General features: G+C 40.3%; 2 protein-coding genes across 12 annotated transcripts in view; one reads left to right on the forward strand and one right to left on the reverse strand.

Moving 5' to 3' along the window:
* Positions 1–7,141, reverse strand: part of AAGAB (alpha and gamma adaptin binding protein) — a 49,743-nt gene extending 42,602 nt beyond the window's left edge. For both annotated transcript variants that reach the window (XM_032342994.1, XM_032342993.1), the window contains exon 1: positions 7,034–7,141. In XM_032342994.1, the coding sequence (XP_032198885.1) occupies positions 7,034–7,106 (73 nt within the window). In that variant the 5' untranslated portion in view covers positions 7,107–7,141. The remainder of the gene's footprint in view (positions 1–7,033) is intronic.
* A 54-nt stretch (positions 7,142–7,195) lies between these two features.
* The window catches only part of IQCH (IQ motif containing H), a 189,382-nt gene continuing 177,573 nt past the window's right edge, over positions 7,196–19,004 (forward strand). For 9 of the 10 annotated variants that reach the window (XM_032342981.1, XM_032342982.1, XM_032342983.1 and 6 more), the window contains exons 1-3: positions 7,196–7,422; positions 15,539–15,661; positions 17,085–17,179. In XM_032342981.1, the coding sequence (XP_032198872.1) occupies positions 7,372–7,422; positions 15,539–15,661; positions 17,085–17,179 (269 nt within the window). In that variant the 5' untranslated portion in view covers positions 7,196–7,371. Of the gene's footprint in view, positions 7,423–15,538; positions 15,662–17,084; positions 17,180–19,004 lie in introns of those variants that run through there. The other variant, XM_032342984.1, reaches the window with a different exon arrangement.

Here is a 19,004-nt window from a genome sequence, read left to right on the forward strand (position 1 = left end):
TAAAATGCAACATGGATGGATCTAGAAGCTATTAGGCTTGTGGAAATTAGTCAGAGAAAGACAAATACCATACAATTTCACTTCGACATGGACTCTAAAAACAACAAAAACAGAAACATACTCATAAATATGAGAACAAACCGGTGGATGCCAGAAAGAAGGGTTTGGGGAGATAGGCAAAATAGGTGAAGATTAAGAAGCACAGACTTCCAGTTATAAAATAAGTCACAGGGATATATTCTCACAGCGGAGAGAATATAGTCAGTAATATTGCAATAATTTTTTGCAGTGACAGATGATAACTACACTATTGTGGTGAGCATTTTATAATGTTTATCATTTTCAAATCACAAGGTCTTACACCTGAAACTAATATATGTCAACTATATTTAAATTAAAAAGAAATCCTCAGGGTGCCTGGGTGGCTCAAGCAGGCTCAAGCGTCTGCCTTCTGTTCTGGTCATGATCCCAGGGTCCTGGGTTCCAACCACATCTGGCTCCCTGTTCAGCGGGAAGCCTGCTCCTCCCTCTCCCACTCCCCCTGCTTGTGTTCCCTCTCTCACTGTCTCTCTCTGTCATATAAATAAAATCTTAAAAAAGAAAGAAAGAAAGAAAGAAATCAATCAATCAATCAATCAATCCTCAATCCTGGGAAAATCAAGATAGCTGATCATCCTAGAGAAAGACCCAGATCTCAGCTGGGCCTAAGTCTTCCCATTTAAAATGAGGGAAAGAATGCATTTTGTTTAAAAGCCACCATTTCACATCCCCCCTAGTCCAGGGAGGTTTCTCTAGGACCAGGTCCCTACTTAACTGCAAATCCTTGGGAAAGAAGCAGAAGAAAACAATGGCTCTGCTAATTTTCTATTTGCCAGGGGAGCTGTGGGAAGCAGGTGACCAGGACCTGAGGCCTGAGCCTTAGTTAAACCCTGGAAAAATGTAGAAAGTCCTATGTGGAATTGCTAAATTCAAATTAGTGAGAAATTTTAGCTCTGTTCCAAGAATTATTCTCCTAAGAAAGCAAATGACCACAGGCTAAATCCCATTATCCCTTCAGCCTTCAAAGAAAACCCCCATGGCTCAGCTGCTGGCCCTCTGGTGCCTTTCCTGTTTTCAGTTCCCCTTTCTTGAGTTAATTGAGAGCAGGACTGGTTAAGAGGCAGTTCCCAGAGCCGGACTGCCTGGGTTTTAAAACCTGGCTCAGCTATTTGGCCTTGAGCAAATTACTTAATTTCCCTATGCTGCAATTTCTTTGCAAAATGATTAGAATGATCATAACAATAGCATTCAAATGTTCTAACAGTTAAGCAGATTACTACACGCTTGTACACATGCTCAGAACACAGGCTGTCAAACTTCTTCAATAAAGGGCCCGATATATTTTAGGAAATATTTTAGGCTGTGGGCTATATGGTCTGTGGTGCAATTATTCAACTCTGCAAAGTAGCTACGACAAAATGTAAATAAATGGACATGGTTGTGTGCCAATAAAACTTCATACAAAAACAGGACCAGGAACCAAAGACTGGAACCAGCCTGGAAGTGCTTCAACAGGTAAATAAACTGTGGCACCCTTACTGTGGAATATTACTCAGCAGTCAAAAGGCATGACTTGACACACACAATATACATGAACCTCCAGGGAATCATGCTGAGCAGAAAAACAATAAACAAAAAACAGAAAAAACAATCCCCCAAAGTAATTTACTCTATGATTCCAACTGTGTAACATTTTTGAAATGACAACGTTTTGGAAATGGAGGACAGATTAGTGGTTGCCAGGGGCTAGGGATAAAGACTGGGAACGTAACCTGGAAGAGAAGTGGGTATGGTTATAAAAGAGCAATACAAGGGATCCCTGTGGTATTCAGGATCTTGACTGCGGTGGCAGATACACAAACCACAGGTGACAAAATTGTGTAGAATACATATGCACACACAAATGAGTAAAAGCCAAACTGGGGAAATCTGAGTAAGATTGGTGTACTGTATTAATGTCAACAAGCTGAATGTGATATTATATTACAAAGGGGGGGGCAGTTTTCAAAAAAAATGCATACACAAAAATTAAGAATGCCTGAGGTAAGAAGTGCTATATAATCTAACATCAAAATAACATGGTAACATAGGATTTTATATCTAGAAGGGATGGTAGAGATTATCTTGAATAACTTTCTATTTTTAATGTTAATCCTGGATAGGAGTGACTAAGATATAGTATGCCTCTACCATGAGTACACTCAACTGAGAAAATAAAAATCCAGATACTGTTCAAAACTATCGGGCATACATAATGCTCCTGGGGTGCCTGGTGGCTCAGTAGGTTAAGCCTCTGCTTTCGGCTCAGGTCATGATCTCAGGGTCCTGGGATCAAGCCCAGCATCAGGCTCTCTGCTCAGGGAGGAGCCTGCTTTCCTCCTACTCTCTCTGCTTGTTTTTCTGCCTACTTGTGATCTCTGTCTAATAAATAAATAAAATCTTAAAAATAAAAATAAATAAATAAAGGTCCTCTAGACAAAGCTATTTATTCTTCACTCAGAATTAAGATTTCAAACCTCCTAAGTAGAAATGCAAAACCCTCTATTTAAAACCTCCTACTTTAAAACCCTCTTTTACAGGTCAATTTTCTCTGTCATTTCTTACACCAATGTCACCATCTTAAAGTTAAATAGTTCTGATTGCAAAGGAATTCCAACACATTGCACTCACATATTCCGTGCATACAAATCCTGAAGCGAACATATGCTCCAACACTTAGTACTTGATCACTTTGGCCAAGACACCTGGTATTTCCAAAACATGATTTCTTCATTTAGAAAATGGAGATATTCTGACTTCACGACTCCACAGGGATATAAGAACCAAATTAAAAGACATAAGAACACGTCTTAGAAGAGTACTGATATACACACAAATGTTTGCTATGGTTTTAAGATCTCCAAATTTCCACATTTCGCTAAAAGCAAGAATTTTGCTCCCAACGTTCAGATGTAGAACCTGAGTGCCTTACAGTTGCTGAGTTGGCATCACACATCTCAACAACATCAAGCAAGTCTCCAGGGACTTTTCTATCTAAAGCTCCTTCCAAGAGTAGAAAAAAGGTATTGAGATTCCTCAAAAAATTAAAAATAGAGTTACCGTAAGATTCAGTAATTCCACTACTGGATATTTAACGAAAGAAAACAAAAGGGCTCATTGAGAAAGTTACAGGCACCCCTGTTTATTGCATTATTAATAACAGCCAAACTATGGAAGCAGACCAAGTGTGCACTGACAGATGAATGGATAAAGAAGTGAATATATATGCAATGGAATATTATTCTACCATTAAAAAAAGAATGAAATCTTGTCATTTCTGACAATATAGATGGTTCTAGAGGGTATAATACCATCAAAATAAGTCAAAAAAGGCAAATACCATATGATTTCATTCACATGTGGAATTTAAGAAACAAAGAAGAAAAAAGACAAACCAAAAAATACTCTTAACTACAGAGAACAGATGGTTACTAGAGGGGAAGTATGTGAGGAGATGGGTCACACAGGTGAAGGGGATTAAGAGTACACTTAAATTTTTTTTAAGATTTTATTTATTATTTATTTATTTAGAGAGAGTGTTTCTGCACAAGAAGGGGGAGGAGCAGAGGGAGAGAGAAGATCCTCAAACAGAATCCGTGCTGAGCCCCAGACAGGGCTCAATCTTACGACCCTGTGATCATGACCTGAGCCAAAATCAAGAGACAGACATTTGACCGACTGAGACATCCAGGTGTCCCAAGAGTACATTTACCTTCGTGAGTACTGAGTAATGTATAGAATCATTAATTCACTATGCCGTATACCTGAAACTAATCTAAATACTGTATATTAACTATACTGGAGTTAAAACAAATAAAAAATAAAAGTTCCTTCTATGAAAGTAGTCTAAAATGTTAAAACTTAGGTATTCATATGAACAAGTGGAGCATACACTCTCTCTTAAGAGCAAGAATAGTACCTTGTCATTTTAGCTGCAGTAACTGGCACAGAGACCAGCTCTGTGCTTAATATCAGAATATACTTTCCCAGAATGAAAGTAAAATCTTCATATGCATATATTAGAGGTGGAAAGAGGTCAGGCCCTGGAGTACATACACTTGCTCTAATACCTGAGGTCCTCAAGTATCCTGAGCCTTCATTCCCCTTTAAAAGTCTACAGTATAAGTCTGAAATGTCCTTTATCTGATGTCAGACCCACTCAAAATACTGAAAATAAGGCCTTTGAGTGACACAATGAAAAAATTTTCCAGAAAATCCATGCACGCACTTTATCCACAGCAGAGGCCTATTCGCTTTTATTTCACGTGTATTTACAACAAACTTCTTTGATTATGAAATATCTCCCATTAGATAAAAGCAGTAAAACGGATGAGATGTTGAAAGAAACTGGAGAAACTCTAAAGCTCCTCTTCCTGATGAATGAAGTGAAACCAAACCTTCCCCCAAAAGATCAGATTCAATCCAAAAATCATACTGTGGCCTAATACGATGGAACACTTGACAAACATCATTCATTATGGTCATCTTTATATCTTACATCAAAATTAGACTCAATTCATGATTAATTTAAGGCAATCCTTAATTATAATAAAATAGAATCGGTGCTCAGTGAATACTGCTGTCTAGTGTTACCCACCCTTTCCCTATCAAAAACCTGGGAAGAAAAGATAAAGCCCTCTGTTAGAGTTCCCTTCTCCTTACAAGTACTGTCTTTACCAACTGCTCTTATCTCTTCCCTACAGAGCATTAATGGAATCACAAAGGAAAGGCCACCTAATTTTAATCAACACAAAAGTTGGCTAAGAGGGATTTTACAAATAGAAAAAAAAGTGGATTATTTTACAGAATTAATTTTAACCCTAAGGATGCCAATGTACTTTAAAGAAATACAGTGTTACTATTTGCCAACTATAGGTCATCAGCTCTTTCAATGAAGTGACCACGTCTGCCAATTCTGATCCTTAAAGTACACAGAGGGAGTACCATAGCCATCAGATACTTAACAAATATTTCTGAGACTGGCTTTGAAAGGCCTTTATATATCAGTAATGGAAATCTAAATACATGTAATTATTTTACAAAGTTAAATACACCGAGAATTTTAAGAATCTTGAGCAAATTTTACATTCACTAGAGGCTATGTATGATGGAAAGCATAGTACATCATAAATTATGTAATAGTAAATGAAAAATATCAGGATAAAAATTATACACAGGGGCACCTGTCTGGCTCAGTCAGTTAAGAGTCTGACGCTTGATTTCAGCTCAGGTCATGATCTCAGGGTGGTGAGATCAAGCCCCTCCACTCTCAGGGCTCTGTGCTGGGTGTGGAGCCTGCTTAGGATTCTCTCTCTCCCACTGCCCTATGCATGTGCATCTCCTCTCTCTCTCTCTCTCTCTCTCTCTCAATAAATAAATAAATAAATAAATGCTTATATACACACACAAAATTATATGTAAAATATAAATTATATAAATTGTTATATATTTTATAAACGTGTTATGTTTAAATTTATATATTTTAAAACAAAAATATTTAAAATTTTAAATGTACAAAATGTAAAAACAATGTATAAAAGATAAAAATTATATATAAAATAGGCTAAAATTATGTATGAAATGTAATTATAATTTTTTAACATAAGCATGGGAAAAAAGACTAGAAGGAAATGCATAGAAATGTTAACGGTATTTTTGTGTTTGGGTGAGACCATAGCTGACATTCTCTTTTCTAGGTATGCTAAATAAATGCTTTTACAATGAAACAACCTTTTAAAAAGAAAAAGAAAGGGACTAAACGGGAAGGAGCACTACTAAGGGGTAAAGAAATGGCAGAGAGCAGTTACTTCATTTACTAAGTGCTATAATTAGATTTCTACCCTGGCAAAGAACTTTTTAAGTGGTCATAGGTGATAACTAAGTTTACAGAACATTTGTGTTGGAGGAAGTCCTGCCTGTCACTCGACAGGTACAGAAAAAAATATATATATAGCCGCAAGACGCTTTACAGTTTACGAAATCCTTTCAAAATGTCACCTGTCTTTCAAATAATCCTGTGAGATGGGCTCATATGCCCCATTTTTAGGGGACCAGGACACTGGGCGTTAGAGAGATAATGTGCTTTAAAAACAATGACTACCATTTATCAAATCTGTGCCAGCCTCTGAGTTAAGCACAAGGCTGTGAACATCATCACCATCTTACAGATAAGAAAACTGCAGGGTGGGGGTTAAGTGCGCTCACCATCACGCAGCTGAGAGTCACTGCTCTGATTCGCAGCCATGCACTTAAAACAGGTGTCTTGGGTTACAATCAACTTCACAGAATCCTTTACTCAAAGAGCTGAGCCCGGGACCCAGTCCCGTGCTGTCTATAACACTGGTCTCGCCTAAGTTTTAAGAGTTTTTTTAGTTTGACAGCGAAGGTCCAGAAGCCAACAAACTAGGCCTAGGAACACCCAAAAGCTAATGCTGCCCGAAAGCCTACGCCTCAGGAGGAAGGCACGGCAGACAACAACTGCAGTGGAAGACACAAGGTTCTATCATATACATCAAGCGGGGGGACCAAGAGGAAACCTACTCTCCACCTCGGGCGCAGGGACGGCAACAAGCATCCCAGTTTCTGCGCCTTACACCCGAGTAACTCGGTACAATTTCCAGGGCGCCCTCCGGTTCAGCTCAAAGGAGCCCGCAACGACCTGTGGGCTGGGCGGGGCAGGGATGAGTCCCACTTTGCGGAAAAAGCCGGAAGGAAAGCAACATCGCGCTGGGCCGGCAGACAAGCAATGAGTGTGAGAGCTAGAGGTAGGCAGCTGCGGGGCCTGGACACCCGCACCGGGTCGAAGCGGCACCCGAGAAGCCGCGAGCCCCGGCGCAGTGGAGGAAAAGCCCCGGGCCCGCGGCGACAAAGGCCGACAGGGAGACCGCGGTTCTGAGGCCGCAGCCCGCCGAGACTGGGGTGACTTGGACGTCGGCCCAGGAGCCCCGCTACTCACGCTGGACCAGCCGGTCTCCGGAGAAGGTGGAGGAGCAGCTGGTGACAACCGCACAGGGGACGCCCGCAGCCATAGCTGCGCTCGCGAGCCGTAGCGTCCGAGAGCCGCTTCCGCCTTGGGCTATACCACGGCCGCCGGCGCGCGGGGGAGACGCGCAGAAAAGGGCGCGTCGACGGAAGGAACCGGCGGCTCTGACTCCTCCCACACCCCCTCTTCCGCTCCCGGCGTAGAACAGGCTGGGCTGCGCGTGGAGTTGCCATGGGGACGGGCGCTCCAGGCACCCGGCTTCGGCGCTCGGAGACCGCTCCTCGGAGAGGTGGTACTCCCCGGCCCTAGCCATGGCACAGGAGACTGAGAACTACGACCCCATCGGAACCATCCTCATCCAGGTGGGAAACGGGCCCTTCCGGGCCCTGCCCCAGCTAAGACACTTCCGCGCGAGGCCCAGCCGCGCGGATCCACGGGCGCCCACGCTCTAGGAGTACCGTCCCCAGACTGCCTCCTGCGTGCAGAGGGCACGGCCCCTCTGAGAACTCCCAGATATGCCCACCTAGACCTCCGCTACGAGCCTAACACGCCCCACCCCCTACCCCGTACCTTCCCCTGAAGTTTCGCTCCAGAAGCTCGACCATTCTGCCTCTGGCAAAACTCCAAAACCATACACCTCACCCCAGAACCTTAACTTCCGAAAATCCATCTTACACTGAGGCACTTTTTAAAAATGTTAGTTCTGAAAAATTAAACCCGTGATATGGGGCAAATACAAGTCAGACACTTTGGGGAGATGATAAGAAATCTGGAGAGAAGTTGAAATAGGTAAACCACTTTTCTTAGGCACCTAAATTTTTTGGATCTGAAAGTACCTTGCAAATAAGTCTTGGGGATGTAATATACAACATGGGGACTGTAGTTAATAACACTGAACTGTTAAATTTGAAAGTTGCTTAGAGAATTAATCTTAAAAGTACTCATCATAAAAAAAATTATAACTGTGATTATGGATGTTAACTAAACTGGTGGTCATTTTTGCTGTTTATACAAATATTGATTATGCTGTATACCTGAAATATAATGTTATATGTTGATTATATCTCAAATAAATAAATGAATTAAAAGCCCCTGACTTGGGAACACACAAAGAAAAATATGCTAAAGATAACTTGGATTGCCTAGCAAGTTAAATAAAGTTTTGAATATAGAAATGTGCCACAAAAAAACAAAAACAAAAACAAAAACACCTCCTGGAAATGACTCTTTCTAACCTATTTCCTCCTAAGGGAGGAAATATTAAAAAAAAGTCTTAACTTCTCCAGTATAACTCAGTTTGTGATAATCATACTCATATTTTTCGCATAAAAATTTTGTTCTTTCATATTTATGTATGGTAGTTTTAAAACATTTCTGCTTAAATCATCACTTTTCACTGGTATTTAGCTCCATTTGTCAGGGCTTGAAGTAATTTGCCTAATTTCACTCTATTTGGACTCTCACTCGGATAGGCAATGGATTTTCCTGCCAGGATGTTGGTCTCTTATCTCTCATCTAGGAGAGACTGCTTTAAATGCATCTTTTTCAAAATATAAACCCTTAAACTCACCAGTTTCATAGCGTTCCCCATTATGAATAATACCCAAATTTTCTTACATTCTGTTATCATCTGCCACTAGCACCCTAGATGAATTTAGCAAACTGCAAAGTCTGAGGGAACATTCCCCACAAAACTGCCCTCGTTTCTACTCCAGACTAAGTTCAGAAGTCCCCAGAGTCAAGCTCACTTCAGGCCTGCTATCTACAAATTTGGGGGCCCCTGACCATCTTCACACTGGCTAATTTCTAGAGCAACACAGAATTTAGGAAAGTGCTATGCTTCTAATTACAGTGTTATAACACCAAACGGATACAAATTAAAGCCAGCCAAGGAAAGGCATGCATAGGGCAGCATCCAAAAGGGATCCAAATGGAGCTTCCAATCATCCGCTCCCTGTAGAGTCCTGGATGGCTTTATCTCCTCCCAGCCACGGTGTGTAACAATATACCCAGAATATTGCCAATTAGGGAAGCTCGCCTAAGACTTTGATGTCCAGAGTTCTTACTGGGACTTAATCACACACTGCCCAAGTTCTGACCTTTCTTCTGGAGCCCTTCCCAGAGGTCACACTAATGCCTTTAGACTCCAGTTCCTCTAGAGGTTGGAACAGATACCATGTGGCTCAAAGCCCCCAGCATAAATCACATTGTTAAATTATCTGGTGACCAAAGCCCCCAAGCAAAGACACTTATCAAGCAGGACTCTCCAGGGCCCTAGAGATCACCTCCCAGTATCCAAGGGCAAAGGTCAGAACTCTCATTGAGAAAGGTTGATTCTTTACTACATATACCCCCTCTAAATGCAGGGCCCATGTTTACAGGCTCTGAACAATTGGAACACTAATAGAAACTCCTACCCAGAAACCGCCAGTTTTCCCCCACGGTACACTTTGTGTTGACTGTAAGAACAATTAGGTTATTCCTTAGTTTTCTTATTTTCTCCAGACCTGGAACATCTCTAAAAAAGAGACCAGAATCCAGGGAGAATTCTCTCACCTAATTTCACACTTTCCTTTAGGAGAATTCTTTTCCCAGGGCGTCTCCCCTTGTGGTTTGGAATAGTGTAGAAAAGGGGATCGGCTGAAAAGCCAAAAGCCTTTTCACTTCAGAGTAGGATCCAGAGATAGTTCTTTGGTCAGCCTAGGATACAACATTACAGGGTCAGTGTCTGTCATCATTAGATTATAAAACAGAGCAGGAGAGCTAAGAACAGTCACATCCATGTTGCTCAGTATGTCTGTCTGCTGAAAAGGGTTATTCTGGACAGAGTAAGTGGACGGCAGTGTAGAGAGAGCAAGCCTGCATGTTACCCTGATTATTGAGGCTGGTCTCTGGACTCAGTAGAACATTCTCCCTGGTAATAAGGAGAATATACATAACAAGGAAATAAGGAAGCCTTTCCCTACTTTCTCACCGATCCGGAGCATCTCTGACATCCGTGACAGCACGGATTCCACTTCAACCTGGGGTGATGATTTGTGTCCTTCAAACAGGCTACCAATAAGCAGTACCTCTAGAGAGAAGCACTTTGTGGGGTGTCAGAATACTGAGGACTGACCTTGGCAATGACATTTTTCCAGATGGATAAGTTTAGGCTAATCATTTCACCTCTCTTGGCTTAAATGTTCTCTTCTGTAGGATACATAGCGTGAATTAGATCTACCTCTGACTCTAAATTGACCCAATTTACCAAAGCTACAAAAATTTCTTTTTATCACAAAGTGGTCTTCCTTAATTATCAGCCTAGGCAATCAAATTGTTTCTATCAATTTATTTATGTTTGATCTATATAAATTATAATAATATATCATAAATTTATGTATATAGAATATGTATATACACACACACAAAGTTGCCAGAAAACAGAGGCACTTCAAATCTCTACCTGCTTCACCTTAAATGGGTATATCAGGCCTGTGTTTCAATCAGATACATTAAACAACTTTTTATTTAGACCAGTGATTCTCAAAGAGTGGCCCCGGGACCAGTGTCTTCAGCACTAGCTGAGAACTCGTGAGAAACACAAATTCTCAGACCTCATTCTAGACCTATTAAATCAGGAGTTCTGGGGGTACCCTTGCAGTTAACTGTGACGCATGCCCAATTCTGAGACTTTCTACCTTAGATAGTATTGTAAAAATATAAACTGTAATATAATTTCCAAGAAAAATCCCAATAATCAAAGCGAACAGTATTTGCTGGGTATTGTGCACAGTTCTAATGTTGTACATATTTTAACACATTTAACCCTCTACAACAAAGCTATCCGATAAGGACTATTATTATTTCACATTATGGGGAAAAAAACCATCAAAGATGAGTATTGCGGGCAGACCCCTATACATAGAAAAATGCAAATGATCTCCTCAAACATTTTCAGTCTATCAACCCAGTATAAAAAAGAAAATCTTAAAAGAAAAATTCTTCCCTTGGCCCTTTTGCTCCTTTCAATATCTAAATCCTGCCTTTTCCGCTGAATTTTCACCAACCTTTAGCTTTGTATAATTATAAATACATGTTTGTATATTTGTAGATATTATGCTCATACTGGTTAATGGTTAGGCATGAAGGCTTTGGATTCAGACTGCCCGGATTTGAAGAGTTCCACCAATTAACCAGCTAACTTACCTGGCACAGGGTACTTAACCACTTTAAACCTTGGATTCCCTCAAGTAAAAATAAAGATGATATTATGAAGTCTCCCGTAGGAGTCTTGTAAGGGTTAAAATATTGGGTAACATATAATGTGTAACACTCAATAGATGTGAGTTGTTATTAGATCTGGTCTCTTGCCTTTTAATATTACTTAGTTTTCTGTTCATTTCTAAGTCTTTTTAAGAGGAGCCTGCTTTTTACTGGAAGATAAGGAAAAAATTAATTTTAGCCTGTCTTTTTAACCAGGCATACTCCATTCTTAACTAAAACTTCATGGGTGATGCCATAGGGCAAATGAGGTATGCCTCGTTTCCCTGCTACACCTGGATCTTTCGGAGATCCCATTTTACCTAGCACAGAATTAGGTCCATTGATCCTGAACGACTGGATAATGATCCCCTCATTAGTTCATTCTCCAGGAATGTACATCCCCTTTAAAACTGAAGGGAGCTGCACTAACACACACTATTATTTAGAAAGCACAATAGGTGATACAAATTGATAAAAAAATATTTTGATAAAATATCTAAAATACTTGAGAAAAAAATCTTTAAATACAGATAGTCAGCGTTCTAATTATAAACTCATTGTGTGACTTGTTATGAAAAATGCGCTTTGTATGTCTGGATTTCCTAGGACATACAAACATTGAATATTCTGTCCCACTGTCTGATCTCATCCCAGTGCCCATGTTTTCATTTTTGATTCAGGACACGTGATTGCTATCTCCACACAGAGTTCTACTAGGCAGCCTTTTGTTAACTATTTAACTTTTTTCACTTTTAATTCTGTCATTCAAAACTTTTATGGTTTCAGGTGGATCTTTCCTCGACTGATCAGAACAGTGGGGTTCTAACTATAGTGATGATAATCAGTTATAAATGGAACAGTAGTCCACTTTATTGACAGTGAAACACTCTGCAGTAACTCTGCTAGGCAGGTGTCATATTTAGCCCCCAGTTCACAGAAGAAGAAACTAAGGTGCAAAGAGCTGAAGTAACTTGCCCAAGAGGAGAGAAAAACAGGTCATGGCCTGTTTGTAAAACAGTGTTGAAGAAGTAGGGTTGTGTGTCCGGGAGGTTTCCTTGGTGCTTTCTTTTATTGATAACTCTTACAAGCTTTCTGTTTCGACTTTATTAATGATGATGTGATATCTTTTTATTACATCTTTTAAAATGCTTACTTGACCCAATTCTTAAACAAATGTTTGTGCAACAAAGATAATCTAGTTGCAACCAAAATTAGCTTTTTAATTATTATTGGAAATCCTGTTTCCAAAATCCAACCGTTTTATGTTAACACCAACTTTGGCAATATTGGAACTAATCACCTGCTTGGTATCATTGCTATCTTTCTTATCTACTCCTCCATCTGGTTTGCCAGGAGCATATAAAAAAAGGAAGGCGCGCAAGTGGGCAAAGTGTGATGAGAACGAGTCAGCCAAACTCTATCTTTAACAGAGATGGATAAAATACAATTATGGAACTGCTTTTGACAACATGGAATCTGGTTGCATGGCTAGACTTCTAAATTCTAGAGCAAATCTTCACTGCATTAAATCTTTCAAAGCCCTCTCATTAAGCAGCCTTGTCCCCACACTGTCCTCCAAGTAGGAAATATATGGAAAGCAATGCATTTGATAGTCATAGAGATAATGGGGAACATGTAACATTTCAATATGGTAGACAGGATCCACTTGAAGAAAGAACAGAGATTTAGAACTTAATCTTTGTTCCTACCCAAGTCTGGTGACACATTTCCTGCAGTATTTGTCTCTATTGTAATTACTATACAAACAGATGGGGGGGTTATTAAGAGGGGAGAAGAAAATATCTGGCAAGAAAATGAAAAACTCTTGAGGAAGAGGAAGAGAGCAATTCAAATCAATGAACATTTATTAAGTGCCAGTTACGAGCAAGGAGTTTCACTGCACTTGACAATTCAGAGGAAGAGCATTAACATTTGTTCAGTGCACTCCTATGTGGCTGGCCCTGTATGAAATTCTCTCTGCACTTGAACTCATTTTATTCTGGCCACTATTCCAACAGGTAGCTGTTTAGCCCCCTTTCAAGAAAGCACCAAAGTCTCTCAAACCCTAAGTAAATGTGTCAGGCTCTGTAAAGGAGGAAATAGGATTCGAATTCATATCTGCCTGGTTCCAAAGCCTACATTGATTCAGTTCCACACACACATATTGCCTTATTTTTACTCAACAATTTAATGAGGTAGAATAACTCTTTTTTTTTTTTCGTGGTAAAGAAATCAGAGAATATGTGATGATATGTGTGGACATCATGCGACCATCGATAGAGCAAGGAATTGTGTCCATTTGCCTTTTACTGGGCCCTCACTATGTACTAGACTTGTTACATACTATCTCGTGACTCTGGGTAGAAGTGTAATTGCCCACACAGGGCAGATAAAGAAAGCAGCCCTTTGGTTCCATGATAAATAATCCAGGACAGTTTCACTTCCCCCAGCTGTTGACAGGCATAAATACAGAATGATATGTGAAGTTACAAATACCACAAATAATAGAGCTACAAGAAGGAAATGTAGTGCATTCTAAGGAAGAACCAAGAAATGTGGGTCTGGAAAGTGGGCCTTGCCTTGAACCACCTCTTTTTACTTTGCAAATGCCTTTAGACCATAGATGGTAAATCAGCTTGTAGCAGTAACTTGGACAAAACAATGGAAAGAAGTACATCTTCATCCTTAGTGCCTATAAGCAAACAGTAAGTGTGTTCTGATTTCAATCTGTGAGCCCTGAAGGCTTTCCATGACAATTTGTGCAGAGCACAAATGACCAGATGTGTCTACCAGACTGTGATGCCCATCGGTGAAAAGATGCAAATTCTGATCTTTTGAATACTTGGCTTCATGGGAATTTTCCAAAGTAATCGATAACACAGGCCGGGTCAACGTTTGTGTGTCCAGTTATGCTAAGGGAGGAAAGGTAACTGTTTCAAAATGCCTTTAGCAACCCAGTCTGCAGATAGTTATTGGTGTGACTATTGATGAAACAGGTGTTGGGTTCATAAATTTGCATAACAAAATGTTTTTCTTGTGGCAGCAACCCATACAATAATTGGTGCCATCTGTATTTATCTATTGAAGTTTGGTTTCTGATATGAATGCAGAGAATCTTGTGATGTCTAATCTCATAGCACCCAATTTCCTGGGAGGGTGATTGACATTAGAGAGATGTTCATCATTTCCAAAGAGAATACAGATTGGAGGAAAACGTTGAAGTGATAATGCACGCTGCTTTCTCTTCACCAATCATTTCCATTTCTGACTACATAAAACGGAATCAAGGCCACACACCTACAGAACTGCCTCTTCAAGAGCAGTACGTGGGGAAGATCCAGCCAGAATGGAAAACCAAAGGGCCCTGTCAACCTATTTACAACTCCCTTTTGAAAGGCTCTGCTTGCTTGCTTGCTTGGAGAGAGAGAGCGCGCGAGTGTGCACATGCACAGGGAGGGGCAGAGAGAGAGGAAGAGAGAGAAATTTCAGCAGATGCCATGCTGAGCACAGAGCCCAGTGGGGAACTCGATCTCACAACTGTGAGATCACGACCTGAGCCGAAACCAAGAGTCAGATGTTTAACCGACTGAGCCACCGAGGCACCCCTGAAAGGCTTTGCTTTCACTAAAACCTCTGATTGCTAGAACTTTCCTGTTTTCTTACCTCTTAACCATTAAGTAGACATCCGAGTTTGATGCAAACTTCCTATCAGCTCATACTTCTTACCAGCTATGGAGCTGAAGCAATTTGAATTGTAGTTCTTGGATTTGGTTTTTTTTTTTTTTTTAAGATTTTATTTATTTATTTGACAGAGAGAGAGAGATCACAAGGAGGCAGAGAGGCAGGCAGAGGGAGAGGAGGAAGCAGGTTCCCTGCTGAGAAGAGAGCCCGATGCGGGGCTTGATCCCAGGACTCTGAGATCATGACCTGAGCCAAAGGCAGAGGCTTAACCCACTGAGCCACCCAGGTGCCCCTCTTGGATTTGTTTCTAATGAGGCGAAGGAAAAGGAGTAAAACTGTATGAAAGCTTAGTTTCTTGAAATCTGAAAGATAATAATGCAACATTCTAATAAAGAATATCTTAGAATCATGAAGACAGTCCTTTCTGATGAACATCCTAAAATCTAAGTTGTCTCTAGACATGCAAGCAAATTACAAATCTTAAAATAAATCACTGTTTCAGGTGAATTCTGTATGTATTCTTTCAATATTTTATATTTTTTATACCTACAGGTCCATGAAGACCTTTATCAGTTAAAAGAGAAATTAACAAATTTCCCACTGGAGGAAAAAGGAGAAGCTCTAAATATTCAGAATCTTGAAACCGCCATCAAAAGGACTGAAATGGGACTAAGAGTGAGTAGAGCTTTAGATAGTAAACAAAGTGCTGGAAGGAGACAAAGATTCCTCCAGAAGAAAAGGAATGTTGTTCTCATAGGACCCTGTATAATTCTGTAACAGAGATGGGCTTCAGTTGGTCAGCAGCTTTCTCATTCTGTCCCTTTTATTACAGTTACGATTATTAACTGATCAGTTTTCATCCTGTCACATTCCACAAAGAATTTAAGGTGTTGGGAATATAAGATTCTGCAGTGACAACCCCTAACATGTGGTTTGATAAAAAGCATTAAGAATTTTTAAAATAACCATTAGTCTAACAATATTCCCAACAAAAAAGGATTCAAAGCAATACATTGCAAAGAGTTGCTCTCAGATCCACCGGGATTCTAAAGAAAAAGAGTTTATTTTCCCTAACTAGCTTACGTATTTTGAGATTAGTCATTTTGTGATATTATAATCCAGTAGATAAAGCTAAAGAGATGTACCAATTTTGGAAGGGCAAGATAAAGGACACATGGGACTTCATCATTATAGATGGGTTGAAGGGCAGAGGAGAATCCAGTCTTCAGACCAGGATAATATTCACTTATAAAACAAGGATCTAAGAGCACCTGGGTGGCTCAGTCAGTTAAGTGTCGGATTCTCGATTTCAGCTCCAGTGATGATCTCAAAGTCGTGAGTTCGAGCCCCGCACTGGGCTCCATGTTCAGTGGGGAGTCTGCTTGGGATTCTCTCTCTCCCTCTCCCTTCACCCATCTCTCCCTGGTCACTCACTCTCTCAAATAAATAAATAAATCTTAAAAAAGAAAGAAAGAAAGAAAGAAACAAGGATCTATAGCACATGTATCCAAATAAGGACCATCTCCATCTTCGAGACCTTGCACTGTCACTGTCTCTGCTCTGGCCTGAGACTTCCACTCTCCCACATTGTGAGCTTCATAGCCCAGCTCCTCAGGCTGTGAGAGATGTGGTGTGTTTTGTTGCCTCGTCGAACTGGCACACCATTGTCCTATATAACTTGACGGTGAGAGGGCTGCACTCAGCTGGAGTCTTTGGGTTGGCCATTTTGAATAATCTGTTACCTAAGGGCCAGATTCTCGCCCCAGATGCTTCCTTGAAATCCCTATTACTCCATATCTGTCCTGCCTAGTAAGCTTACCTGGCTAAGCGATTTACTGATGGTTGCGCATCGTTTAATTTGTGAAGAGTGCTACAGGTCATTCAAGCTCTGAGTCTCAATTGTTTATTTTGTTTTTTGGGATAAAGTCATTTAGCCTCGAGATGCCCAATGATACCTTAGGCACGCAATAAACGCATAGCATCTTGTGTCTTTTAACTTAATTACACAATTCAAAGCATTACCCTAATGAAATAAAGTAAATTAGCTGAGTATCTTAAGTCCACTATAATGGCCTAAACTTTAACTTTCCTATAACAGATTCACATCGAGAAGTATTTAAATGTCGTAAACCATCATGTTTTAACAACGCCTGTTGATGGTGATAATTTATATTCTCCTCGCGCTTCCAAGTGGTAAGTAAAATAGCCATTTTGGAGTCCTAAATAAGTACAATAAAAGAAATTAACTTTTCCCACTCAGGTCAGGTGACAGTAAAGACAGAATCTTCTTGGCTTTGTTCATATCTATCCTACGAATTTCAGCAGTTTTGTATAAAAAGTTAATGGCAGAATTTGAACGTTGATGACGTTTATTCCAGGTTACTCTTCTTGCCTTCTAATACTTGACACCATATCAATTACTTCAGGGTCCTAGTTTTGGTGTTACAATTTTTTTTAGTAAAAGGTATCCAAAATTCAACACCTAAAGGAAATATTTTTAAATTATTTTTATTAATATATAATGTAATACTTGCCCCAGGGGTACAGGTCTGCGAATCATCAGACTTACACACTTCACAGCACTCACCATAGCACATACCCTCCCCAATGTCCATCACCCAGCCACCCCATCTCCCTCTCCCCCCAGCAACCCTCAGTTTGTTTTGTGAGATTAAGAGTCTCTTATGGTTTGTCTCCCTCCCGATCCCATCTTGTTTCATTTTTTTCCTTCTCTACCCACTACAAACCCCCGCCCTGCTTCTCAAGTTTTCCTCATATCAGAGAGATCATATGATAATTGTCATAAAGGAAATATTTTAATGCAAACCCATTTTTATGCTATTAAGATCATATGGTACTTTCTTTACACTTTTTAACATGTTTTATGTGCTTTATTATAAAGATGATTTGGGTATCCAGGGTAAACAAACCAAAAATAATAAAACTTGCTTGAAATATTCATAATGTAATACATCCTAAGAGATGATTTATTAAAATTAGGCTTGAGTTAGAGAGAAATTGCCTTGCCTTGCTTTGGAACCTCTTACAAGTTGGCCTCCTGAATTTGAGTATATTTAGTGTAAGGTTGTGCTAGGCTTAAAAACCGTATGGCCCTATTTGCATTGTAAATATATACCAAGCATAGGTGAGTAGTATCAGATTGCGAGGTCATTACAGAAATAGTACACAAGGAAACATGGAAATCTATAGACCTAACCAAGTTTCAACATTCAGTAGTGGAGAGCAGAGCCTTGAGGACATCTGTCCCTCTTTCCCCCACATAAAGGAGTGCAACAGGCATCCATCATCCCCTATAGAGGCAACCTTTCCCTCATCTGTCTAGTTTTTCATCATTTATATCTTTAATTTTTTAATCTGGGAATTAAAAAATGATCTGGAGGGGCACCTGGGTAGCTCAGTCATTAAGCGTCTGCCTTTGGCTCAGTTCATGATCCCAGGGTCCTGGGATCGAGCCCCACATCGAGCTCCCTCTTCAGCGGGAAGTCTGCTTCTCCCTCTGCATCTGTCTGCCATTCCCCCTGCTTGTGCTCGCTTGCTCTCTCTCTCTGATAAATAAAAGCTTTAAAAGAAAAAAAAAAAACTGAAAATAGGTTAATATTCATAATCTTTTAAAACAAGGAATCTGTAAGGAAAATAATGGAAGGGATTCTTGGTGAAGAAAATATTGGAGGTCAGTTTCCCAACTTATGTTGACTGGCTCTTAGTTTGAAATCAAGGGAACCCAACAGGCAAGGTGTGAGGCCTTTGTAGATGGCAGTCGACAATCTGGGGCGGGCTGTGGCCAAAGACTGAACATACAAGCAGCATCAAGCAGGAAAGCCTCAGAATTGAGAGGTCTGGGAAAGCAAACCAGAGAAGAGATGGCTGACGGTCGTGAACTCTGATGAAGTTCTGTCCTGTCTCTGGCTTTCTCTTTGAGCTTCCATCCTGACAAAGAACAGAGAGTCTGGGCTGTCCAAGTTATGATAGCTGAAAAGAGAGAACTATGTAGCAATTA

The sequence above is a fragment of the Mustela erminea genome, chromosome 5, assembly GCF_009829155.1.
Source record: "Mustela erminea isolate mMusErm1 chromosome 5, mMusErm1.Pri, whole genome shotgun sequence".
Taxonomy (NCBI): domain Eukaryota; kingdom Metazoa; phylum Chordata; class Mammalia; order Carnivora; family Mustelidae; genus Mustela; species Mustela erminea.